At 39.7% G+C, this 27,877-nt stretch overlaps 2 protein-coding genes across 2 annotated transcripts; one reads left to right on the top strand and one right to left on the bottom strand.

Moving 5' to 3' along the window:
* Positions 1 to 378: 378 nt before the first annotated feature.
* Positions 379 to 9,362, bottom strand: mutyh (mutY DNA glycosylase). The gene is made up of 26 exons (XM_070832176.1): positions 9,083 to 9,362; positions 8,779 to 8,847; positions 8,528 to 8,694; positions 8,139 to 8,335; positions 7,883 to 7,967; positions 7,609 to 7,725; positions 7,410 to 7,482; positions 7,133 to 7,262; positions 6,708 to 6,785; positions 6,521 to 6,602; positions 6,387 to 6,411; positions 5,726 to 5,874; positions 4,637 to 4,758; positions 4,032 to 4,071; positions 3,876 to 3,949; positions 3,723 to 3,764; positions 3,572 to 3,643; positions 3,297 to 3,410; positions 3,058 to 3,155; positions 2,416 to 2,560; positions 2,187 to 2,262; positions 1,921 to 2,103; positions 1,428 to 1,573; positions 1,187 to 1,336; positions 777 to 827; positions 379 to 667 (listed from the first exon to the last, which is right to left on the bottom strand). Exons 1-26 carry the CDS (start codon positions 9,301 to 9,303, stop codon positions 533 to 535), a joined length of 2,841 nt encoding a protein of 946 aa, XP_070688277.1. The 5' UTR covers positions 9,304 to 9,362; the 3' UTR covers positions 379 to 532.
* Positions 9,363 to 13,068: 3,706 nt separating this feature from the next.
* LOC139202569 (scavenger receptor cysteine-rich domain-containing protein DMBT1-like) lies at positions 13,069 to 26,619 on the top strand. The gene is made up of 17 exons (XM_070832095.1): positions 13,069 to 13,142; positions 14,513 to 14,704; positions 14,852 to 14,983; positions 15,249 to 15,329; positions 16,579 to 16,770; positions 16,896 to 17,027; positions 17,299 to 17,379; positions 19,342 to 19,533; positions 19,681 to 19,812; positions 20,078 to 20,158; positions 21,409 to 21,600; positions 21,722 to 21,853; positions 23,345 to 23,536; positions 23,684 to 23,815; positions 24,150 to 24,227; positions 24,345 to 24,597; positions 24,707 to 26,619. The coding sequence occupies exons 1-17, from the start codon at positions 13,079 to 13,081 to the stop codon at positions 25,740 to 25,742; spliced, it is 3,294 nt and encodes a 1,097-aa protein (XP_070688196.1). The 5' UTR covers positions 13,069 to 13,078; the 3' UTR covers positions 25,743 to 26,619.
* Positions 26,620 to 27,877: the final 1,258 nt, after the last annotated feature.

The raw sequence follows: 27,877 nt of genomic DNA, 5'->3' as shown, positions 1-27,877 counted from the left end.
TTATTATAAAAAAAAAACAGCAGATGTTTTGTTCGCTTTCTCCATGATGAAAATATACATAATAGTATAAAACGTAAATTAAAGTAAATTAGTAAAGTAAGTAAAGCAATCTGAATTGGCAAGTTCACATGTGCCACAGCTGGCATGAAACCTGGCGTTTGTCTTTTATTTGAGACACATTCTTTTCCACCTTCATTGTGGTTGTAAACACGACAATTATCTTATATACTGCTTGTAAAACATAGATTACGCTGATATGAAATGACTGCGGTGAATTTAAGGATGATGTATAGATGTAACTTCATTGTCTAATATGGTGTTAAAACATTATCTATAATGATACACTGCTGATTCACTACAGGAATATCAGGAGCGATATACACAATACACAAATTTAAAAACTTGTCTTATTAAAATAATTTGTATTTTGTATCTAATTCCAAGTGATCAGAGCTCAATGTGGCAACTTGGGGATGCTTCAACGATAATATGCAAGAAAAGACACCATGTGGGGCTTTCACATGAGATCTCATCAAGATTCCTGTTTAACCGTCTTAAAGAAAGAGCTGAGGGAGAGCTGTCTGCTGCTGCCGCTGCCGTTAGCTGCACTCAGTTTGGGTTTTTTCTTGTCATTCTTTACGCCGGAGTTCTTTTGTCTTTTTCCATCCTAAGTGACACAAACAATAAAGGTGGAATCTTACACAGGTGGATATAATAACAGGATTACAGGATTAAATACATTTATACCCATTTTAATAAAATCCACAGGGTCTTACCTTAGAGGTTTGTTCTTTTTGACTGTCAACAGCATCGCAAAGCTTCAAAATCTGCAAGAGAGTCAACATGTCGATCCCCATCATGGATTCATTCACACAGACAACACATGAACAAGTGTGGACACTCGCTCGCTCCTGCTGTCACACCTTTCTGAAACAAACTCAAACAGCCGACTACAACTGTCCCAACACATACTGAAACTAAAAACAGTCACCAGAGGACACTTTTTACATTTAACGCAGCTCCAGTTAGCAGTGTGACATCAGGGCAAACTTCTGTAATCTGACACAGGGACACTACAGCAAGTGTCTCTGCACACCAGGCTGCTGCTGTAAAAGCAAGTTTTCTGGGAGAGATAATCAAGTCCACACACACACCATGAAGACAAAATAAAAAAAATAAAAAAAACCTTTTTCACTCCTGTGGACACAGCAGCTTCCTGCAGAGCGGATCTTGTGAGCCACTGGGCATTTTCAGTCTGTGTTTGTGTGTCACGCTCCCTCAAACGCACACTGTGCACCAGGTACGTCTGGTGGATGTGGGAGAAGATGTGAACCACCTGCAAAACAGCCAGTCAGTGATCCAGCACAAAGAGTTTTATGTGCATGTAAAAGTGAGTTTGGCAGACGGATGTTGAACATCAGGCTCACCTCTCCAGCATACTGGAAGAGGCTTTCAGTCAGGTGGGTCCCCAATATCCTGCTGATCTCAGCACACAGCGCCCTCTTCTCTTTCATCGCAGAGCTCTTCTCCTCCTGAACAAGACTTGGAAATTCCCACAAGCCTGCTAGCAAACCTGCCAACAAGGTACAAGGGTCAGTTATTTGTCATCCTACAACAGAGGGTTACACAATGAAATGCAAGTTGTCGTCCCAACTGCTACACTTAAAAAAACAGGGGAAAAAAAACCTATTTTTCATGGTAGGGTGTGGAAAGAAAGAAGCTGCTCTGTAGTCTGGTGGTGGAACAGCGGTTGTCTGAAAGCAGCCGGGTTAACAGGCTGTTCCCGGGTTGGGCCCTCCTGCCCTGGACTGTGCACATCCCATGCCAGTTTTGTGATGCGCACACACACTCCAGTCCGATTATCAGTTGGGTGAGGGGTCTCTGTATGGTGGCCCGGTGGGACACACTGCAGGCGCTCACCTTTGTTTGGCCTCTGTGTGAGCAGAAACTCGTCCTCTCCCTCCTCCCCAGGTCTGATCACCACACAGGTCAGGGTTGTCTCCGCTCGAGGCGGCTTCTTCGCCGGCTTTCTGGGGAAGTTCTGAACACCCAGCTCATCGTCCCAGGGCTCAGAGGGACACAGCAGACACGTCCCGCTGTTCACTGAGCCGGAGGCAGAAGTAATTTAACATAGTATCTTTGCTACATGAATGTCTGAGGGAGAGAAGAGGACTTAGGACTCTTACTACAGTCTTCTATATCAGGCAGGGTTGACAGCTTCCCCAACAGCTTCTTGGAGTTTTCCTCATGTTTGAGGTGAACCTGCACATTCACACACTGTATGAGTGCACGATCACGCACAGTATGATCATTAATAATCTATGTTAGCACCGGCTTCTTATGCATTTACAGTGGAAAGCACAAACCTTAAGCATCACATTCTAGCCCTGGTTTAGGACTGAGGATGCTTTTTACCTTGCGGTAAGAGTGACAGTGAGGGCGGACAGGACACTGGCTGCACAGTGGTCCTTTGGGGGTGCATACTCGTGCTCCCAGCTCCATCATGGCCTGGTTAAAGTCCCCCGGTCTCTCAGGGTCCACCACAGTATTGGCTAGACTCCTGAAATAGAGAAAATGAATGTATTTTAAGGCTGGATTTGGATTAGACTTAGTTGAAACTTCAAAGATATTCACAAAGACTGATGCAGGCATTGATTTCACATAAAAAACATTCAGAGAGCATATTTAGACTTTTAGATTTGAATAGGTTGACAGTGAGAGCGGACTGCATTCAGCATAAACTCGACAATTAGAAGCGCAGGCTGAGAGAGAGCCTGTAAACTTTATGGACTAAAATGTGCTGATGTTTATTGCATGCGGGCAAACCAACGTCAAACTTGCTTTGAGCAAGAAAGAAAAACAACCAATATATTTATTCATGTATGCTGGTGTCAAAGTCAGACTCTCTATATAAGTATTTGATACACTGCCGATCTTGCAAGTTTTCCCACTTACAAAGAATGGAGAGGTCTGTAATTTCTATCGTAGGTACACTATGGATTTACATACACACACACACACACGTATATATATTTGCGCTTTCAGTTTTAATCTCACCAAAGTGTCTCTGTTACTGCAGGACTCGTGCTGTCAGCTCCAATGGCCCTCAGGCGACACAGCACCCGAATCACGTTGCCATCTACAACTCCAGTAACCTAGGCAACAGAAACCTTCATCATCAGTGATAAACGGAGGCATCAAGAGGCCTTAAGAGTTTGCTCTTGCACATGGAGACGCATACAGCTCTGATGCAGACGTGTGTCTCCAGGTGTGTGTGTGTGTGTGTGACAACCGACCTGGCCCAGTGAAATAGAGCCTATAGCCGCGGCCGTGTAGCGTCCCACTCCAGGCAGCTGCTTCAGCAGGCCGTCAGCTGTGCGAGGCATCTGCCCCTTCAGCTCTGACACCACCTGAAACAGGCCAGTGATAGACTAAACACTCTGCAGCCCGAGATTTCACATTCTCTTGGTCAACGGATCATACAAAATGACTAATTATTCCACATTGTTATTGTTCCATTTAAGATCCAGATGTATGCTCCAGAAATATGGTCAAAGAGCACACCACACACCTTTTGAGCTCCTTCATGCAGCCTTTTTCCTCTGGAATAGTAGCCAAGACCCGCCCACATCTGGTTCACTTCCTGCACATAAATGAAATCATTTGAAATCGCTGCAATTTTAACATCACCATCATCTTCAGCGAGTGCTCTTCGTAATCACCTCTAGTGTGGCAGCTGCAAGATGCTGCACCGTGGGCCACCGCTGGAACACAGAGAAGAAAGAGTTTAAGTTACACATAATGCACAACATATACTGATTACATTCAATATATCAGTAGGACTCTAATGAAACAAATACCTCAGAGACGCCTACCTTCATCCATTTGTTGTAGTAGTCTATTACCGTGGCAACTTGCGTCTGTTGCAGCATGATTTCTGAAACCCACACTAAAAAGAGAGACAGCTGTCTTATAAAAGGTGTCAGCAGGAGTAAAACACCTGTGATTTTGACAGGCAAACATTTTCTTACCCGCGTAGGTCCTGATGTTGAGGTCTGACTCCGTTTCTGCCTGGAAAAGAAATACAAGGAGTGAATTTAGTCATAAATTCAGCATTGGTTTTTCACTGCTTCATGAGTGTAACCAGGCACAGAAATATAACTTGATACATATCACGTGCAATATTGGGGCATATTTAGAATGATACAGGTGCATTTAATGATCTATTATTAATGTATGCTGCTAACCAGATGAGAGTACCATTACATAAAAGTGAAAGACCTCAATATTGTGACTTATCATTAGGGCAATTTCAACTGAAAAATTCAAATACTGTCAGATATCACCATTAAATATGATATTTTGACTGTATTGCACAGCCCTAGTATGATTTACTGACTACACATTGGTTTTACTTTTAGGATTTATTTAGTCTTGTAGTAAAAATATTAATGAAGCCACCAAAGTGGGTGTGGCAGACATCTCAGTGATAAAGGCAAGCTGCAGTAACCATATCAATGAACCAAACTCAATACAACACCAGCTGTACTTTTAACTACATGCAATTAACAAAGAAATATGAATATTAAAAAAAGACATTTCTTGGCAAACCAGTGAGAGAAAAGTCTCTCTTTACCAGAGTTCTCCATGGGAGCTCTCTCTTCTCCTTGTCATACCAGCTGAGGAGCTGAGACCGAAGCAGCACAACGTCAGCAGGGTCATGGAAAGAGTGGTACGAGTACGCATTCGTGGTTTCCTCTGGAAGACCAAGAGCATCATTCATATAACTAAAAAATATACATAAATAATGAAAAAGAACACCATTCTAATTCAAACTGCACAAAAAGGTAAAGGACTATTCTCTCAAAATTTGCCTTTTCTCCTCCTCTGAGCAAGACATTTCCATTGCAGCAGCAAATACATACACCAGACCAGACCGGATTTATTCCCATCTATGTTCTGAAGGTTTTCACAGAGGGATTATATGACATTATCCCTGACCATGGTTTTGTTTGTTTGTTGTTGTTTTGGCTACTGACAGTATTTTCTGATTTGTGGAGTGATATAAAAAAAAAAACTGCTTTGGCTCTAAAATGTCAAAAAACTAAATGAAAGCAGAATTCTGAACTTGGCTTTATTCAATGAAATGCAGGGGGAGGTGTCATGGTGGTATCTATTACTTAAAACATTTCAACTATTGTAAGTGTTTTATTGTCGGTTAACAGTAAATTATTATCCCAGCAGAGATCTCGGTCTAACAGACTCAGTAACAGCTTCAGGCAGACTTCAGTATTCAGAATGAATGTTTTATCTTATGTGGGACAATGTGCAACATTTTGAAGAGGACTAACTCATTACTGTTATTCCTCACTCATTATTTATTACTGTGTGAATGTGTGTGTGAATATGTAATGAGCACTTTACAGGAGTTAGCACTCCAAATCTCGTTGTATGTTTTGTAATGATGAAATGGCAATAAAAAGGCATTCATCCATTCATCATTCATCATTAAACAGTAGCCGGTGTGCTGTCTAAAGAGGTCTGCTCGGATTTCAATCTTGAGCGACCTCCTGGTTAAACAAAGGTCACCTATAAATTATAATGTGGTGTTTATTGAGTGGCAGTAATTCTGGATTGCAGTACACTGTACAAGTCTCATGCAGGCTGCAGGATGTTTGCAAACAAACAGGGAGCAGGTTCGTCTTCACGCAGATAAATTAAATACCTTCTTTCACGGCTGTCTTTGACCTCTTCCGCTTTGGTTTTGCTGTTCCTATCATCTCCAGTGTGGCTCTCTTTCCTCTCTGCATTGCTGGCCGTAACCTGCTCATAACCACACACCCAACATGCGGACATTTATTTGACTCCTGCTTACTTCACGGGTTCATTTGGTCTCCCGCCACGTTCAGAGGGGTCAGCCGCTGCTCGTCCAATCAGCGGGGAGGAAACGGGTGACGTACGTATAACGTCACCTCCGGTGGGAGGGTCAAAATCAAAATTACGTAAGGTGGTCTGTGCGCTTGTGCAAATGTCTCTTATTGATAACTATTGGCTGACTGGAAAGCATTACCCTGGATCAGAGGATGAAGTGATATCATTAATATAAAATATAGATGTATAAACATTCAAATATAAATATATAAAATAATCAACATATGAATCATCACAGAAAAAGAGAACAAGGCTGATAATTCAGTGTAAAACTATTAAAACCGAGCATAGATGAATGTAAGGTCCTGAGTAATTCCCTTTTTTAAGATATAATTCCATGAATGTGAGAATGTGCACAGCAAATTAGAAATCAAACTCTTTTAATTACATACAAACAGTATTTACTCAACATTTGATTCATCTGCATGATTAAAATGATTTGTTCCTCTCGTCACCCCTCGGAGTTGTCACCATCCAAAACTGGAATGCAAAGATTGCCAAGAAAAAAAATTCCTATATTATTCTCACATAGAACAGACTACAGAGGAAAAAAGGGAAAGTTTTAAGATGCCCTAATAACAATCATTACCTTCAGTTACGTTCACCTTGTTAGTTAGCAGGATTTCTGCTTGTGTTTCATCGATGTTCATGTACAAAGTGTCGGCTTTGTGCTGTAGAAAGAGGGCGGTTGAGTCTGTTAGTGCTGCCTTCTAGCAGCTTCCACATTGACCTTTTAACTTGTGCCACCACTGTATTAATAAGTTATTAAAGCTTACCATAAAGGCTGCAAACAGAGTAGTGCCAATGGCTCTCTGCACATGTTCCTCAATAACTGGGTATGAGCGGACAAAGTGCTGTGCAGAGATGAGAGCGGACAATATGTCTACAATATGCATAGACTTGAAGAACTCTGCTCTATTCATCATAGGAGCACAGTTTTTAGAACAAGTTGTACAATTGTGTGTCTTGTAGTTTCTGTGGTTTATTTTACTTTAGATGGAAACAATGAACTTAACTTGACAATTATCACCACCTTGATCTAGCAACTGAGCATTTTACTGGAAGAATGCATCATCATGAAATCTCACAGCCTCTCAGTGGCTTTTTAAGTGTAGCAAATAGTCACGACACAAGCTGTGTAGAAATCATCTTTGGAGAGAAAACGTGTGCCTTCCTGAAAATATGAAAGCATGTATGTTACCTCCAAGGCCAGACTGGCTTGTATTTGGGTATCAGTGTGCTCTCTGTTGCCCATTGCGTACAGAAGATGTTGGATCACTCCAAGAGAGAGAAGCTCAGGAGACACCTCTCCACTATCCTCTGCCACCAAGCTTTAGCGTATATAAAAAATACATCATAAAAATACATTATTACTGTTTGACAAAAGCTAAACTTATTACACTGAGATAACTGAAGTCATTAAAGCAATATACTAGAATTATTTATCAATCTAAGCATGTATTACATTAATATATTACCGTATAGTTTTAGCTGCAGCAGCTTGTTGCACAAACACGGGCAGAGATCCAGTCATCTTGATTATATCAGACTCTGATGTATCAACAAGATATGTTATGTTACCTTGTTAATGTCTAAAAGGATCCCTGTACTGTATCAGTCTTGAGGGGGAAAAAATTAATACATGTTTAAAAGCACACTTAAACACCAAAGTGTTACCCTCCATATCCTGTTGCTGCTGTACTTCTTCTTTAGTAGGCCTCAGCAGAGCGACCAGTCCACTGAGCAGCATTGGCCTCACATCATAACACTTCAGTTCTAAGATCAGATTTATAGCTGCCAGAATCGTATGCAGGGAGAGAAGAGTGTTAAAGAGAGAGAGAGATTAAAAGGTGATTAATAAAAAATGACAAGGCGCATAAAAAAAAAAACAGACCATCAGCCTCAGCAAGAGTTTACCACTATGTGGGTTTCAAACATTTTCTGTACTTACCTTCATCCTGAACCTCGAGGTGCAGGGACCTGAGCATATTCAGAAGAGGTTTTACAATGCTGTGATGGGCTGTTTTCATTTTGGCCTGTGAGAGAGGACAGCAGGATAACTATTGTATTTCTTCTCATTGGTTAAATACAACAAGTTAAAAAGCTATGATCAATTGTGTGAAAGAGCGAGGATGAGGGCACATGCATGCTCTGAGGATGTTGAAATTACATGGCTTGCATCAATATGGCTGACTCTCTTGCTTCACCTGCACGGTGCGTAAGGCGTGCAGGACCAGCTGCTGGGCTGTAGGTGAGGTACAGGTCATGAGAGCAATCAGACCTTTGTAGATTTGGTTTTGGTATTTGGGGTTTCCATGTGACAGCGACTCCAGGAGGGCACATGCTGTCTCTTGGGTTGTAGCTGTGTTCGACGTAGCCAGGCACTCCGCTACGGCTTTCACACCTGCAAGAGTGTAACAAAACAGCTGATATGGTTCCTACAGTGCTGCAGAAATTATCCAAATGGTATAAGAAAACAGATTACAAGAAATCTGGTAGTAGATTGTTTTTTTAAAAGCACCGTGTCTGCATTTCAGGTGTGTAACTATTGCACTGGTTATACATGTAGTGCATGAACAAGTGTGCATGTATCTACCACAGCTTTCACAGATAATCTCTTTGTACTTGCGGCCGGCATTCGAGACAGCGAGCAGGAGACGGAGGGCCTCTGCCTTTTCTTCCTCTTTGCTCTCAGAGTGGCCTAAGACGTCCAGGAGCGTGAGAACACCTCCATCCTCCAGGAACTCCATGAGATACTGATCACTGAGGAACGTGAGACGAGATCTCCGTCATGGGACACAGATGTAGTGATGCACAAATTAGGATAAAGCATTTCATCCCACTCACTGGCTTGACGCAGACAGGAAAATCCCAATAGCTTTAAGCTGCAGTTCCAGTGATGTCCCAAACATGTATCTGAATATTCAGTGAGGGACTGGCTCTCACATAGTTCAGAGCAGGAACAGGAACAGACCTGCTCCCTACAGGCAGGACTTCAAGTAGCTTATACTGATACACGGATAATGATTTTAACCACAGTACAATAACAAGTGTGCATAAAGCAGGAAGGACAAAAAGCATTATTGATATTTGTTCTTACATCCATCACCTATAGTGATCCAGTGCTGTGGATTAAAAAAAAAAAGGATACGTGAGTCTCATCCAGGTGGTGAGTCGGGCCAGGAAGAGGCTGCCAACCTGAGCAAACTCCAGCTCCAGCTCGTAAAACGTCTTCCCGGTGTTTTGACTCACGAAGGTGTCCAACAGGCGGCGGCGTACTGTCCTGTCCCCACGGTCCCACTGCCGAAGAAAACCGAGGACTTGGCCGATGTTCGCTTGTTCCTCCTTTGCTGACATCTTGTCTGCCTTCATACTCGTCACGTTGGCGAGCTGAAGTTAGCGATATTTAGTCTTCTTTTGTTGCTCCCAGAACTAGCTGCTCTATAGGGTGTTTGTTACAAAGCTCTAATTACCCCAATAATTAAGTTGTTGTCTTAAAAAAAAAAAGAAGAAGCCATTTTTCACGGGCTTTATTCGCTCCTTCTCTTCCTCCTACAAGTTGTTGTTAGCTGCTAGCTAACGGTTGCTAAGCAACGCCCCAACTTTCTCAATATCGGTCCTTTTTTTTTTTTTTTACTTAAAATACAAATTAAATGAAATTAAATTGTCCATTATCCAACATTTTGGTTAAAAGAAGTATTTACAAAAAAGTATTTCTTCAATTTTCAGTGTCTTTACAGTGTCTCAATGTTTATTCTAGTTAAAGATTATATAAAGATGTGGAGGAGTTGCTCATAACAATATTCACGGACCTGTTTTCTGTGGACAGTTCTTCAATAACTAGATAGCTGGACAGATAGCTAGACGGGGAGAAAAAAATATTCTCAAGTATTATATTCATTGGCAGGATTATGGAGTCAGCAATGTAGCATAAAGACCTCAAGGTGTCACTGCAGTCTGCATAAGTTATCCAAGAGTGGGGTAAAGGCGAGGGGGGTGTCAAATCATACAAATCAGAATCACCTTTAATGGCCAAGTACAGTATGTGTAAGCCTTGTAATGGAAAAATGCTGAAATGACGTTATGAAGTTATGCATATCTGCCCTGCAACAGCCCTTTCACTTATTCTAAGAAAAAGATCATGACCAGGACAGGAAAGTATTCTGAGCAGAAGTGTGAGGTCGAACGGCTAGAAAACACTAAGTTCACCTAATGGTTATCTCGCTTCATGTCTATGATGTAAATATATATGTGCTATGTTTGACTGACTTTCTTTTACCTTATAAGGATAAAGATCATGATTATGCTTATGCACCCAGTTTCTTGGAATTGGGGTTAGAACCAGTTCCTTGAGCTAAATGAGGAAGGGGAACTGTTTGTACTAATGATACGCCCAGCTGCTTTAAGAATCTCTCTGTTACCTCTTTGTGTCAGTCAGCTCCTTCACTCTCCTGTGGTGTGGATGATGTGACTCTCTTGCGCAAGATAATAAAGGATTCAGTTTGCTTCACATACACCGAGCTTGGTTTTATTCCATATAGCGATATAGACAACAGCCTACACACACACACACACACACACACACACACACAAGGAATTTCCCCTCCAGTTTCTGTTGTACTAGATGTACTACAAACTGCAAACAGATATATACATTACTGTGCAAAAGTTTTAAAAGAAATGATGCAAAGTAAGAATAAAAAAATGCAAAGTGAGTGAACAGAAGAAAAATCTAAATCAAATCAATATTTGGTGTGACCACCCTTTGTCTTCAAAACAGCATCAGTTCTTCAGGTACACTTGCACACAGTTTTTGAATAAACTCAGCAGGTAGGTTGTTCCAAACATGTTGGAGAACTAACCACAGATCTTATCTGGATGCTGCCTCAGATCCTTCTGTCTCCTCATGTGATCCCAGACAGACTGGATGATGTTGACCCAGTGCACATTTAGTGGGTGGGGGACCTATAACTGTAATCACAACGAGGATGCTGGTGTTAGATGAGGAAACTGTGAGGCGCTGATCAATTCCCTAGCACGGGCAGGCCATGGAGCTCCACCTTCAGCTACTACAACATCTTCAAAGCTCAAAAATATTTCAGGTTCCACACTCATTACGGCCAGCCAACTAGTCTGACATCTGATTTCCAAACCCCTGTTCACAGCAGTGCCCGCTTCACTTTTAACAACATGCTCTGGAAAGCAAGGGTTTACATCAGCCAGGAAGAGTGTTTAAGAGAAAGAGTCACTTGTCTGTCTTTGCCAGCTGTTAGTTTGAAGACTGTGAGAGAGAACAGTGAGTTATCCCGTGAGATGCAGGGACGTATTCACTACAGCAACAGGCTTGTCGTGATGTGTGAGGGGAAGTACGTGGTCCACGTTGGTGAATTCAGTGCTGTTGGTGGTGTGAATCTTGTGTCTGTCCCGAGCAGTGCAGAACAAGCTTATGCATGCCACTCTAACCTGTTGTCCTACCAAGTGGTGGTGCGTCCTCACTACTCAACAGACTAGTTTCTCTTCTCCCTGGGGAACTTACAAACACATTGTTATCTTCTATATAAGTGAAGTAAACGTGACCCTGCTTGTCCAGTATGTTACCCCCACTGCAGTTTCATAAGTAATGTTGGCTTAGTTTCTCATGACCGGCCTTGATTACTTTGTCATGTGATGAGTAGGGGGAAGTACACTGAAAAGTTGCTGATGTTTTTAAATATATCCTTTACTGTCTGACAATAACAACAACAAAATCATACTTGATTTCTTAAATTCTGTTATCATCATCCTTTAATAGGTACCTGTTAAAATGAGAGCAGATAAAATGAGAGCATATTAAATGTATTTGATTTTTTGATTTGTTGAATAATTCTTTTTAATACCTGAAAAACAGTGTGTGTGTTTCCTGTGTTAGATTTAACACATTTGATGGTTAGAGTCTCAATCATGCATTTGATCTAAAAAACAACAAAGAAGAAACCTACTTTATCAAGTGGTGTTACATCAGAAGCACAGGCGCCTAGTTATAGTCAAAGGTGGGGGTGCATGATTAGTGACTGCCATAGGGGGGTATAGCAGGAAAATACTAATTAGCACCTGAAAGTTCCATTTCCTACAACACAGAGCCTTCAATAAGGACCAATGAGGCTGCTCTTTCAGTATAAAGCGCAAGTTATATTGTACCATAAAATACAGTTTTTTCATTGTGTTCTGTACTAGTTTCAGCAGTGAGCAACTGATCAAATGTTGTCTCAAAGTGTGTGTAATGCACATATTTCATAGTTTTCCAAGACAAATCGCAAAGCTACTTAACTCATCTGGATATATTTCGATTCAAAACCAAGCTTTTGTTCTGATTTTCATGAACATCATAAAAAGAAGTAAAACCAGTCTCCCTGGAAAAATATTCAGGGCGCAGTAATGTAGTTAGGCTTCGTATCTTACATAGTTCTTGCAAAGGTATTTCTCCAAATTTCAGTTCATTGAAGCTGATCAGAGGTAAATGAAAACATTTAACTACTTTACACTGGTATGTTTACATATAAAAAGTATAAAAGACAAATGACTAGATAAAAGGAAGACAATAGTGCAGAGTGCAAAGATGCTGGAATAAACAAGGGACTGTTAATGTAAGAATTTGCTTTATATACAGTGCCAGGTATACAACATTAGTAATCACATGTTGGCTGGTGCCAACTTCTACCTTGTCCAAAGGCCACTGACTGTTGATGTCCCCATAGAAAACATACACAGTTGACCTTTGCTGTACACAAGTATTGCAAAACGTGGCATCGGATTTCAGCAATTTTTCACAGAAACACCCCCTTGGTGGGTGTGGTAACTACGGGAATATTGCTGCATACAGTGTGTTAAACTGTGGACAGGTTTCCCCAATTTATTTCTTCCATGAGATTCCTTTCCTCAGTTCACTTCATTTTGAGTTCTGGTGAGTTAATTCCCATTTTTAACCAGAAAAAATATACAGGCTACTGATGGCATCACAGTTGAGTTGGGTTAAGAAAAAATGTGAATTGAAACTGAATATAATTTGTCAGTATTGTAATTTCAGACACAACATAGATGCTCAACAAAATTATTTGTGTATCTGTATGTTCCTTGTTTTCCCCCTTTTCCCCAGTGTGCTGAGGTCAAAATGAAAGAAAATTCCTTCTTATTTTTCTACACGTTTTTGCTGAGCGTCAAGCTTGCTGCTGCTGGTGAGTAAACTGTTCTTGTTCTGTGAAACTATAGCACCTCTGTTGATTTTTCATATCTAAGCACCCATTTATTTATGTAACAGTCATCAATGTCTCCACCGCCATGCATGAGACAAATAAATATAAATATTTGCTAGTTTTTGCTCTTGCTTGAGTGAACCAACAATATTCTCAATGGCAGTAAAGGTGGAGGCAACAAACCCAAATCATTCAAAATGTAAGTGTGTATTTCCACTAAAATAGTGTACTTTGCTAGTTTATTTCAAAGCATTCAAATTTTGAGGTTTTGAACTAGCAAAACTTGGATTTGTTAACTGTCAGTTGGTATTACATAGTCTTCTCCTGTGTTGTAAAACAAGGGAAAGATGGCTGACAGCATCGCTGATCTATAAGTCACATTCCTTTTAAACCGCAGCTCTCAGTTCACCATTCAGGCTTTCACATCCTATTTTTTTAATGCAGCCCTTCAAGCAAATATAAACTGGACCTTTATTTTCTAAAGCTCTGTGCCCCTTTCATATTTGACCAAATGACACATCTTTTGATCTCTCCATCTCTACTGGAGTTATTCCTCAAGCCTGGAAATCAGCATGTAGTCCCACTGCATAAAGGTGGTAATAAAAATAACTGTAATCACTATCGTCCAATTTCCAAACTGTCCCTTGTAACATTTTTCATTAAACACATTAAAACTTACCAGAATTGTAACTCTAGGTCAGTTTCTCACCATGATTACTAGATCATTTGACTTTTTTCCAGAATCCATCATGAAAACTAAACACACAGCATTGACAAAATATGGACTATGTTAGCTTAACATAAGAACAGCATGCATAACATCAAAACAAATAGCTTGTTGGCTGCAAAATGCTTTATAAGGGATCAATCATCATGTCCTCAGAGGCCTCCCTACAACCACACACATCAAACCACAAAAACCGTGACCAGAGCTTACAACATGTCCATGCAAGCTGTTTTCTTGCTGCCAGCGCTTCCCAAAGCCTCTTACACATGTGAAACAAGCCCAACTGGATTAGCATGTAACTTTGAACCTTTAAAAAAATAGTACTACCACAACTCATCATTTGAATGTGTGAACCAGCTGGTAAAGTCTGTTCTTGTTTTGTAAATGAAAGAAAGAAGTGAAAGAAGAAGTGGTGTTTTATGATAAAATTAGTTGTTACTGGAATCAAACCTTAACATTTCTCATAGAATAAACTATATACAGTATAAGACAAAACCTGAGCTCTTGACATAATATTACAGAGACATGGTTTACTTGTGTTCATACTTCTTTTTCTTCTTTGTCTGTTAGAGTAGAGATCAATGGACTCAGATAAACTTAGTGACCACATTCCATTTTTCTTTAGCTCCGCAGGAAGGTTTTATTAGGCTGGTTGGTGGTCAAGATCACTCTGAGGGCCGTGTGGAGATCTTTCATGCTGGAGCTTGGGGGTCCGTGTGCGATGATGACTGGGGCATAAATGATGCTCATGTAGTGTGTAGGCAGCTACGTTTCCCTGGTGCAACAGAAGCTCTGACATCATCTGCATTTGGCAACGGTAATAAAGCTCAATTTTGACTGCAGTTCTGTATAATCATTCATGTGTCAAACACTAATGATGAAAATCTGTAATTGTGAACAATATTTGGTACAAATAGTTTTACTGTCCCCATCTGATTTTATTCTGTGATTGATTTTGTGTCAGGGAATGGTAACATCTGGATGGACGATGTAAGTTGTCGTGGGACAGAGCTAAAGCTGAGCCAGTGCCTGTTTAGTGGGTGGGGGAACCATAACTGTAATCATGGTGAAGATGCTGGTGTTAGATGCGGAAGTGGTAAGTAGAAGAATACATCTTTCACAGAAAAATAAAGGATAAAAAGTCAGTTTCCTTTATCAACACACCGCTCACTGTCAGAGGCACCATATGGGGGGAGTCCGGTGACTGTGAATGAAAGGGGCCTTAAAATATGATTAGGAAATTATAAATATATATATATATATATATAATTATTAACATATCATCATTAATAGAATATTTTATGTACAATGTACTAATAAAACTAACAATATATTTTTACTTCCTTGTTTTTGGCAATAAGTGACCATTGAGAGAACCTCTGCACTGCCTTCAATTGAAAACTCCTCTGCTGAACCAACCCTACTCCCAACTGAAGGAGGAGGTGAGCAACATTGTGCTGAACAACATATCAGTTGGTATAATTCCTGTGGATCACTGAGAATTTATCTTTTAATCATCATGAAGAAAGAAAAACTATCAAATTCTTTTCAGTGATAGAAATTCCAACACTGTATATTTCTCCCCACATGAAGATCATTAAATGAAACAAAAACGACCACTAATCTGTAGTAGATGTTGGACAGGTTGAAGCCCTGAGTGACTCAGTCTGTATTTAAGTGACAAACCATACCTGTGACTATAACACTATTTTATTTCCCATTTTCCATTTCCACTTATAAAACTGCTTATGTTCTGTACATTTAGTTAAAAAATCTGCTGCTGATTTTACTATGTTGTTTTATCATTCTACAGGTGATAATGTTAGTTTGAACTGAACAGATTAATCTTCTGTATATTTAAGTTATATTTATTTTAGGTTTTCATTAATGTTAAGAGAATTTTTCATTCAAAAATGTTACCATTAAATTTACATTTAGACTATGAAAATAGCCTTTTGTGCATTTCTTGTGGAGAGTATCAGTCTTGCATCAAATAGTGAATTCCACTGTATGAACCATGGTCCATGTCTGCACAGTGTTATATTTTCTCAGATTGCTGTCAGTTAAAATCGTACAGTAAGTACTAGACAACCAGATAGTTACAGGCCTGCAAAGGTAGATTTATTTAAGCTTTGAATGGGTCAATTGCGTTCTGGAGGTGAGCTTACAGTGATTGAGCAGGGTTTGCATGGCCTGTGGTGGTGGGATGGTGGATCGCATTCAACATTTTCCCCCACAAACTTTCCATCCTTCTCTTCTTCAGTGTCTCCACCGTCACACACGACACAGATAAATAGAAATGTTTATTGATTCATCTTGAGTGAAGAAACATCATTTTCAATGGCAATAAAGGTGGAAGTAACAAACCAAAATCATTCATTATTTTAAAAAATATAGAGCTTGTAAGTGTACTAAAATATTTTTCTTTGCTCCTTTTTTAAACCACATCCGTTACTTATTTTGTGTTCTTATCTGGCCAAATGAGGATGTGTTAACTAACTGGAAAGTCTGTTCTTGTTAAAAAGAAAGAAAGAAGTGAAAGAAGGTTTCCCACAGAATAAACTACATGTAAGACAAAATATTACAGAGACATGGTTTACTTGTGTTCATACTTCTTTTTCTTCTTTGTCTGTTAGAGTAGAGATCAATGGACTCAGATAAACTTAGTGACCACATTCCATTTTTCTTTAGCTCCGCAGGAAGGTTTTATTAGGCTGGTTGGTGGTCGAGATCACTCTGAGGGCCGTGTGGAGATCTTTCATGCTGGAGCTTGGGGGTCCGTGTGCGATGATACCTGGGGCATAAAAGATGCTCATGTAGTGTGTAGGCAGCTACGTTTCCCTGGTGCAACAGAAGCTCTGAGATCATCTGCATTTGGCAACGGTAATAAAGCTCAATTTTGACTGTGTCAAACACTAATGATGAAAATCTGTAATTGTGAACAATATTTGGTACAAATAGTTTTACTGTCCCCATCTGATTTTATTCTGTGATTGATTTTGTGTCAGGGAATGGTAACATCTGGATGGACGATGTAAGTTGTCGTGGGACAGAGCTAAAGCTGAGCCAGTGCCTGTTTAGTGGGTGGGGGAACCATAACTGTAATCATGGTGAAGATGCTGGTGTTAGATGCGGAAATGGTAAGTAGAAGAATACATCTTTCACAGAAAAATAAAGGATAAAAAGTCAGTTTCCTTTATCAACACACCGCTCACTGTCAGAGGCACCATATGGGGGGAGTCCGGTGACTGTGAATGAAAGGGGCCTTAAAATATGATTAGGAAATTATAAATATATATATGTATATATATATATATAATTATTAACATATCATCATTAATAGAATATTTTATGTACAATGTACTAATAAAACTAACAATATATTTTTACTTCCTTGTTTTTGGCAATAAGTGACCATTGAGAGAACCTCTGCACTGCCTTCAATTGAAAACTCCTCTGCTGAACCAACCCTACTCCCAACTGAAGGAGGAGGTGAGCAACATTGTGCTGAACAACATATCAGTTGGTATAATTCCTGTGGATCACTGAGAATTTATCTTTTAATCATCATGAAAAAAGAAAAACTATCAAATTCTTTTCAGTGATAGAAATTCCAACACTGTATATTTCTCCCCACATGAAGATCATTAAATGAAACAAAAACGACCACTAATCTGTAGTAGATGTTGGACAGGTTGAAGCCCTGAGTGACTCAGTCTGTATTTAAGTGACAAACCATACCTGTGACTATAACACTATTTTATTTCCCATTTTCCATTTCCACTTATAAAACTGCTTATGTTCTGTACATTTAGTTAAAAAATCTGCTGCTGATTTTACTATGTTGTTTTATCATTCTACAGGTGATAATGTTAGTTTGAACTGAATAGGAATCATAAAGGTGGAAGTAACAAACCCAAGTCATTCATAATTTAAAAAACATATGTAGAGCTTGTAATTGTACAAATAGTACTCTTACTAATTTTAACAGACAACATCACATCAGCCCAGTCCTGGTTTCTCTTCACTGGCTCCCTGTTCGTTTTAGAATTGATTTTAAAATCTTACTGGTTACGTTTAAAGCACGTATGGGTCTGGCCCCAAGCTACATTGAAGAAATGTTGACCCTACATGAGCCAGTTTGCAACCTTAGATCCTCAGACATGTCCCTGCTGGCTGCTCCAGAGTCGAGGCTGAAATCTAAAGATGACCATGCTTTTGGCATCAGGGCCCCTCGACTTTGGAACAACCTGCCTGAGGGGATAAGGCTCAAAGAGTCAGTGACTTCTATTAAATCACTTCTTAAAACCCATTTTTACAGACCCGCCTTAATGTGACATTGTCTTTTTTATGTCCTTTTATGCCTGTTTACTCAGTGTTGGTTTCTTTTATTCACTCATTCATTCACTTATTTAATTTGGCATTTTATTTGTTATTGCTTTTATTATTGCTCTTATTTTTGCATGTAGGTATTTAGATTCTAGATATAGACTTTTTAATGCTCTAATGTCTTCTATCTCTCTCCCACTCTCTCCTGCTTTTGACTTTTCCTATTTTCCTGTTGTTCTAAATTCATTGTGATCCTTGGTGTTGTTTGGCCTCACTGAGATAGCTCTCTGATAGTCTTGTATCCTGTTTTGCTTCGTCTGTCAAAGCACTTTGTAAACTCTGTTCTTAAACCTGCTATACAAGTAAACTATTTTAATTATTAGAGTTATTAAAAGATTAGTCTTTACGACATTTTTAAACCACATCCAGTGCTTATTTTTGCAGTTCATAACTGGCAAAATGTGGATGTGTTAACTAGCTGGTAAAGTCTGTTCTTGTTTTGTAAATGAAAGAAGACTAGACAACCAGATAGTTACAGGCCTGCAAAGGTAGATTTATTTAAGCTTTGAATGGGTCAATTGCGTTCTGGAGGTGAGCTTACAGTGATTGAGCAGGGTTTGCATGGCCTGTGGTGGTGGGATGGTGGACCGCATTCAACATTTTCCCCCACAAACTTTCCATCCTTCTCTTCTTCAGTGTCTCCACCGTCACACACGACACAGATAAATAGAAATGTTTATTGATTCATCTTGAGTGAAGAAACAACATTATCAATGGCAATAAAGGTGGAAGTAACAAACCAAAATCATTCATAATTTAAAAAAAATATAGAGCTTGTAAGTGTACTAAAATATTTTTCTTTGCTCCTTTTTTAAACCACATCCGTTACTTATTTTGTGTTCTTATCTGGCCAAATGAGGATGTGTTAACTAACTGGAAAGTCTGTTCTTGTTAAAAAGAAAGAAAGAAGTGAAAGAAGGTTTCCCACAGAATAAACTACATGTAAGACAAAATATTACAGAGACATGGTTTACTTGTGTTCATACTTCTTTTTCTTCTTTGTCTGTTAGAGTAGAGATCAATGGACTCAGATAAACTTAGTGACCACATTCCATTTTTCTTTAGCTCCGCAGGAAGGTTTTATTAGGCTGGTTGGTGGTCAAGATCACTTTGAGGGCCGTGTGGAGATCTTTCATGCTGGAGCTTGGGGGTCCGTGTGCGATGATGACTGGGGCATAAATGATGCTCATGTAGTGTGTAGGCAGCTACGTTTCCCTGGTGCAACAGAAGCTCTGACATCATCTGCATTTGGCAACGGTAATAAAGCTCAATTTTGACTGCAGTTCTGTATAATCATTCATGTGTCAAACACTAATGATGAAAATCTGTAATTGTGAACAATATTTGGTACAAATAGTTTTACTGTCCCCATCTGATTTTATTCTGTGATTGATTTTGTGTCAGGGAATGGTAACATCTGGATGGACGATGTAAGTTGTCGTGGGACAGAGCTAAAGCTGAGCCAGTGCCTGTTTAGTGGGTGGGGGAACCATAACTGTAATCATGGTGAAGATGCTGGTGTTAGATGCGGAAGTGGTAAGTAGAAGAATACATCTTTCACAGAAAAATAAAGGATAAAAAGTCAGTTTCCTTTATCAACACACCGCTCACTGTCAGAGGCACCATATGGGGGGAGTCCGGTGACTGTGAATGAAAGGGGCCTTAAAATATGATTAGGAAATTATAAATATATATATATATATATATAATTATTAACATATCATCATTAATAGAATATTTTATGTACAATGTACTAATAAAACTAACAATATATTTTTACTTCCTTGTTTTTGGCAATAAGTGACCATTGAGAGAACCTCTGCACTGCCTTCAATTGAAAACTCCTCTGCTGAACCAACCCTACTCCCAACTGAAGGAGGAGGTGAGCAACATTGTGCTGAACAACATATCAGTTGGTATAATTCCTGTGGATCACTGAGAATTTATCTTTTAATCATCATGAAGAAAGAAAAACTATCAAATTCTTTTCAGTGATAGAAATTCCAACACTGTATATTTCTCCCCACATGAAGATCATTAAATGAAACAAAAACGACCACTAATCTGTAGTAGATGTTGGACAGGTTGAAGCCCTGAGTGACTCAGTCTGTATTTAAGTGACAAACCATACCTGTGACTATAACACTATTTTATTTCCCATTTTCCATTTCCACTTATAAAACTGCTTATGTTCTGTACATTTAGTTAAAAAATCTGCTGCTGATTTTACTATGTTGTTTTATCATTCTACAGGTGATAATGTTAGTTTGAACTGAACAGATTAATCTTCTGTATATTTAAGTTATATTTATTTTAGGTTTTCATTAATGTTAAGAGAATTTTTCATTCAAAAATGTTACCATTAAATTTACATTTAGACTATGAAAATAGCCTTTTGTGCATTTCTTGTGGAGAGTATCAGTCTTGCATCAAATAGTGAATTCCACTGTATGAACCATGGTCCATGTCTGCACAGTGTTATATTTTCTCAGATTGCTGTCAGTTAAAATCGTACAGTAAGTACTAGACAACCAGATAGTTACAGGCCTGCAAAGGTAGATTTATTTAAGCTTTGAATGGGTCAATTGCGTTCTGGAGGTGAGCTTACAGTGATTGAGCAGGGTTTGCATGGCCTGTGGTGGTGGGATGGTGGATCGCATTCAACATTTTCCCCCACAAACTTTCCATCCTTCTCTTCTTCAGTGTCTCCACCGTCACACACGACACAGATAAATAGAAATGTTTATTGATTCATCTTGAGTGAAGAAACATCATTTTCAATGGCAATAAAGGTGGAAGTAACAAACCAAAATCATTCATTATTTTAAAAAATATAGAGCTTGTAAGTGTACTAAAATATTTTTCTTTGCTCCTTTTTTAAACCACATCCGTTACTTATTTTGTGTTCTTATCTGGCAAAATGAGGATGTGTTAACTAACTGGTAAAGTCTGTTCTTGTTAAAAAGAAAGAAAGAAGTGAAAGAAGGTTTCCCACAGAATAAACTACATGTAAGACAAAATATTACAGAGACATGGTTTACTTGTGTTCATACTTCTTTTTCTTCTTTGTCTGTTAGAGTAGAGATCAATGGACTCAGATAAACTTAGTGACCACATTCCATTTTTCTTTAGCTCCGCAGGAAGGTTTTATTAGGCTGGTTGGTGGTCAAGATCACTCTGAGGGCCGTGTGGAGATCTTTCATGCTGGAGCTTGGGGGTCCGTGTGCGATGATGACTGGGGCATAAATGATGCTCATGTAGTGTGTAGGCAGCTACGTTTCCCTGGTGCAACAGAAGCTCTGACATCATCTGCATTTGGCAACGGTAATAAAGCTCAATTTTGACTGCAGTTCTGTATAATCATTCATGTGTCAAACACTAATGATGAAAACAAATAGTTTTATTGTCTCCATCTGATTTTATTCTGTGATTGATTTTGTGTCAGGGAATGGTAACATCTGGATGGACGAAGTACGATGTCGTGGGACAGAGCTAAAGCTGACCCAGTGCCTGTTTAGTGGGTGGGGGAACCATAACTGTAATCATGGTGAAGATGCTGGTGTTAGATGCGGAAATGGTAAGTAGAAGAATACATCTTTCACAGAAAAATAAAGGATACAAAGTCAGACACCAGTTTCCTTTCACAAAAAAACAACCAGTGTCAGAGGCATCATATGGGGGGAAAAGGTAGAATGATTTTAAAGGCCAGTGACTGACAGAGATTATAATTAGAACATTAGCAGGAACAAGGTTCAAAGACAAACTGGCACTGAGAAAGGGAAACACAGAGACCAAATAAACTGGGAAGGGGGAGATAATAAGGGATAGGTGACACCAATCAGGCAGCTACACAGGTGAGAAAACACACAAGGGCAGGAAGTGAAGTACCTAATATAAGAGGGGATGTGAGTGTGACAGGCTTCGCTTAGCTGGGCGTGTAAACAGATATTCTGTAAAACAAGAAAAATAATAAAGTAAAGCAATCTTGCTGCCGTTCGTCTGGCCGCTCTTGCCAGAATTTATTACATACACAAAGTAATGTGCTTTAAATTCTCTGCCCTTGATTTCACTGACACATTCACCAAAGTTGAACAAAGTCCATGAAAAATAAAAATGAATCACAGTTGTCTGCAAACAAATAGTACAATGAATTCACGTTATCTTACTGATATTATGACTCATTATGAAGGAATATAAACCTTTCTCCACATGTATTAGTTCAATACCAACTAACATTTCTGTTGACTGTACTCACTTCAAAATCTTTGGCTTTTTATATTCCCAGGTAAGACAGTACCTCATAGCGGCATATTGGCATTTACACAACTGACCTCAAACCAACGTGGAGCTTATTTTACAAACAGTTTTTACATTAAACTATTGAAACATCGAGCTAACCAAGTGTGCGGGAGCTTCAGACATATGAAAACTTGAGCTCTACATTGATTTATGGGTGGGAGTTGATGCTAACTGAAAATAACATTTGCTATTTTCCACATCCACAGCGACTCAGGTGAACACAAGCTACAGCACACAGAGTAACCACGGCTTAACATGAAAGCAAAAGAAATAACAATAACAACCATGCATATCAATACTTTTGTGCTTTTTGTACTTGTTACTAACCAGTAAAACAGGACAAATAATGAAGCAGATCAAACTTGCTGCAGTTCGTCTGGTTGGTCTTGCCAGAAAGACAAGATTACAACAGTTACATCATCAAAAGCGTCTCTGTTACGGCGAGTGCTCTTCTGCCCTCTGCTGTCTGCAGCGGTATACACACATTTCCAACATTAAAGCAATTTGAGGACTTAGTTTACTCACTATGACCTTGAAATATACAATTATACAAAATGGACAATTACATTCAGCTACATCAAAAATGTGACAACGTACTTTGTATGGGTCACATTAGTATGACAAAGTAAATGAGGAAATGATCAGAGATCAGCATAATATTACAGAGACATGGTTTACTTGTGTTCATACTTCTTTTTCTTCTTTGTCTGTAAGAGTAGAGATCAATGGACTCAGATAAACTTAGTGACCACATTCCATTTTTCTTTAGCTCCGCAGGAAGGTTTTATTAGGCTGGTTGGTGGTCGAGATCACTTTGAGGGCCGTGTGGAGATCTTTCATGCTGGAGCTTGGGGGACCGTGTGCGATGATGACTGGGACATAAATGATGCTCATGTAGTGTGTAGGCAGCTACGTTTCCCTGGTGCAACAGAAGTTCTGGCATCATCTGCATTTGGCAACGGTAATAAAGCTCAATTTTGACTGCAGTTCTGTATAATCATTCATGTGTCAAACACTAATGATGAAAATCTGTAATTGTGAACAATATTTGGTACAAATAGTTTTATTGTCCCCATCTGATTTTATTCTGTGATTGATTTTGTGTCAGGGAATGGTAACATCTGGATGGACGATGTAAGATGTCGTGGGACAGAGCTAAAGCTGAGCCAGTGCCTGTTTAGTGGGTGGGGGAACCATAACTGTAATCATGGTGAAGATGCTGGTGTTAGATGCGGAAATGGTAAGTAGAAGAATACATCTTTCACAGAAAAATAAAGGATAAAAAGTCAGTTTCTTTTATCAACACACCGCTCACTGTCAGAGGCACCATATGGGGGGAGTCCGGTGACTGTGAATGAAAGGGGCCTTAAAATATGATTAGGAAATTAGGTAATCTTTTTAAATATAAACTTATTAACATATCATCATTAATAGAATATTATATCATCATAGTAGCGGAGTACATCTTTCACAGAGAAATAAAGGATGGGGGGGGGGTCAGGTGACTGTGAATGACAGGGCCCCCCCCAAAAAAACTAATGGTGATTTTTTCTTTCCTTGTTTTTGGCAAAAAGAGACCACCATGAGAGCCACTGTGTTTCCCTCAGTTGAACTCTACTCTGCTGAACCAACCCTGCTCCCAGCTAAAGAAGGTGAGCATGTTGTGAACATGTTAGCTGTCTTTTAAAAATGTATCATGAAAAATAAATGCTTAATGCTAAGCCCATGGCGGTGCCCCTATTCACTGTGTCCATGTTGATCTCTATCAGAGCCAGATAGCCACAAGTATGATTTGGACCACAATGCAAGCCTGCCTCATCAGCTGGGGGAGCTGTTTGACACTGGACATGACTGTGACCTAAACATTACAGTGCTGGTGGACAACAATGCCACTGAGACAATCTGTGCTCACAGGCTCATCCTTTCTCTCAACTCAAACCTCAGAACCTCTCAGCCAGACTTCAGCAGCCTCAGCATCAATGTCACTTCTAATTGCAGCCAACACGCCAGCAACTTTGTCAGGTAAAAGCAAACTTGGGACTTTATAACAGTGGCTGAATCACTTACAATCTAATTGTGTGCACTTTGGAAAAAGGCTGAACCTTGCTGATGAATATGTTTTCTATTTCAGATACTTCTACACGAGAAAGGTTGAAGTCACACTATCCTCTGCCTATTGCATTCTCAAGATGGCAACAGACTGGGGTGTGAAAGAGCTCCAGAATGAGGCTGCAAATATTTTCAGACAGTTTCTTCCAGATGATCCCACTTTCCAGAGCCAGACCTCTTTCTATGTGTATGCAGTTTCTACAGGTGATGAGGCACTACAGGAAGTTTGTCTTCGCTACCTGGCGTGGAACTGTGAGGCGCTGATCAGTTCCCCAGCCTGGACAGATCTCCCATTACATCTGGTCAAAGCTCTCGTGTCTCGCTCAGACCTTGTGGTACGTAATGAAACCGTCATCCTGAGTGGGCTGGAGGTATGGGCGGCAGCCCAAGGACACACAGCTGTGCCTGAGATCCTTTTGAAGCTCATCCGTTTCCCAATGATACCATCTCAGGACTTGTATACACTTGATGGTTCAAAGTACCCTGCCAGGAAGTTGCAGGGGTTTCAGTTTAATGCTCTGCCCTTCACTACACTGCTCAATGACCTGAGGGAAGAACAAAATGTCTACACATCCAGGATTTACACGGGCAGGCCATGGAGCTCCACCTTCAGCTACTACAACATCTTCAAAGCTCAAAAATATTTCAGGTTCCACACTCATTACGGCCAGCCAACTAGTCTGACATCTGATTTCCAAACCCCTGTTCACAGCAGTGCCCGCTTCACTTTTAACAACATGCTCTGGAAAGCAAGGGTTTACATCAGCCAGGAAGAGTGTTTAAGAGAAGGAGTCACTTGTCTGTCTTTGCCAGCTGTTAGTTTGAAGACTGTGAGAGAGAACAGTGAGTTATCCCGTGAGATGCAGGGACGTATTCACTACAGCAACAGGCTTGTCGTGATGTGTGAGGGGAAGTACGTGGTCCACGTTGGTGAATTCAGTGCTGTTGGTGGTGTGAATCTTGTGTCTGTCCCGAGCAGTGCAGAACAAGCTTATGCATGCCACTCTAACCTGTTGTCCTACCAAGTGGTGGTGCGTCCTCACTACTCAACAGACTAGTTTCTCTTCTCCCTGGGGAACTTACAAACACATTGTTATCTTCTATATAAGTGAAGTAAACGTGACCCTGCTTGTCCAGTATGTTACCCCCACTGCAGTTTCATAAGTAATGTTGGCTTAGTTTCTCATGACCGGCCTTGATTACTTTGTCATGTGATGAGTAGGGGGAAGTACACTGAAAAGTTGCTGATGTTTTTAAATATATCCTTTACTGTCCGACAATAACAACAACAAAATCATACTTGATTTCTTAAATTCTGTTATCATCATCCTTTAATAGGTACCTGTTAAAATGAGAGCAGATAAAATGAGAGCATATTAAATGTATTTGATTTTTTGATTTGTTGAATAATTCTTTTTAATACCTGAAAAACAGTGTGTGTGTTTCCTGTGTTAGATTTAACACATTTGATGGTTAGAGTCTCAATCATGCATTTGATCTAAAAAACAACAAAGAAGAAACCTACTTTATCAAGTGGTGTTACATCAGAAGCACAGGCGCCTAGTTATAGTCAAAGGTGGGGGTGCATGATTAGTGACTGCCATAGGGGGGTATAGCAGGAAAATACTAATTTAATTAGCACCTGAAAGTTCCATTTCCTACAACACAGAGCCTTCAATAAGGACCAATGAGGCTGCTCTTTCAGTATAAAGCGCAAGTTATATTGTACCATAAAATACAGTTTTTTCATTGTGTTCTGTACTAGTTTCAGCAGTGAGCAACTGATCAAATGTTGTCTCAAAGTGTGTGTAATGCACATATTTCATAGTTTTCCAAGACAAATTGTAAAGCTACTTAACTCATCTGGATATATTTTGATTCAAAACCAAGCTTTTGTTCTGATTCTCATGAACATCATAAAAAGAAGTAACACCAGTCTCCCTGATAAAAGTCCTTATTTGAACCCATTCATCCATTCATTCATCTCATGTAATGACTTTGTTACTAGCAGAAATCCCTGAGAGTAACACACACAGATATTCAGGGCATGTCTGGACCTGATTCTCTGGGACTTGTGCTGAGTTTGAGAAAACATCTTAGGTAAGGACAGGAAATAACATTTCTAATTCACATACTACATATAACATGGGCGGATATAACTACGTTTGATCCAAAACTAAACTAGCCACCTTGTGTGACCAAAAAGTGGTGGTGCAAGCACACACCTTTGTTCCCCCTAGTCTAATAGTGGGGGTGCAGCTGCTACACCTTCTCCATTGGTTAGATGCCTATGACCATACATAGATTACCATAGATTACAGTTCCATTGCATAGATAACTATAGAATGCCATACAATACCATAGAATATTCTTCTATTAAATGCCATTCAATAACATATAATACTGTACAATACAATGCATTAATGTAGATTACCATACCATATTATAGAATGCTGTACAATACCACAGATTACCATAGATAGCCGTATAATACCATTACCGTGCGTCTCAACAGCGGCAGACGGACGGGGGGCGCCACTTGGGGATGCAGATTATTACCAGCAGCGCCCCTCCAGCAGCTGGCGCTCTAGGCGACCGCCTATATGGCCTATGCCTAGAGCCGGCCCTGACAATACCATACAGTACCAAAGTTTACAGTACCATGCCATAGGATACTATAGATTACCATACCAAACCATAGAATGCCATACAACACCATACATTAGCATAGAATACTGCTGCATGTCCCAGAATGCCATAGTTTTCCATAGAAAACAGTACCATACCATAGAATAACAATCAATAACAACAAACAAACAACCCTGGAATACCATACAGGCTACAATCACAAAGAAAGGTGGAGGAGGATAAAGAAGCCATGAATGCATAATTTCACATACATTTTCTGCTATTTCTACATTCTTTGAAAAATTTCTAGATGGCATAATGACTTACCAGATTGTTGCTGACTTTAGCGAGAGCGCTGAGTGTGTCCAACATAGGAGATTGACATGGGCTCATGTTCTGTATTGCCTCAGGTGTGGACTGAAAAAAGAAGTGCAAATAGAGCAAGATCAGGGTTTTCTCCCATTAATATACACACAAGAGGTTTGGAGCTGCCGAGCTGATACATACCAAAGGAAGCAGTGCAGCGTCTCAACAGTGTCAAAGTAAGACACACACTCAACAATCC

Source organism: Pempheris klunzingeri, chromosome 6 (genome assembly GCF_042242105.1).
Source record: "Pempheris klunzingeri isolate RE-2024b chromosome 6, fPemKlu1.hap1, whole genome shotgun sequence".
Lineage (NCBI taxonomy): Eukaryota > Metazoa > Chordata > Actinopteri > Acropomatiformes > Pempheridae > Pempheris > Pempheris klunzingeri.
This window is presented reverse-complemented; position numbering and strand designations above follow the sequence as displayed.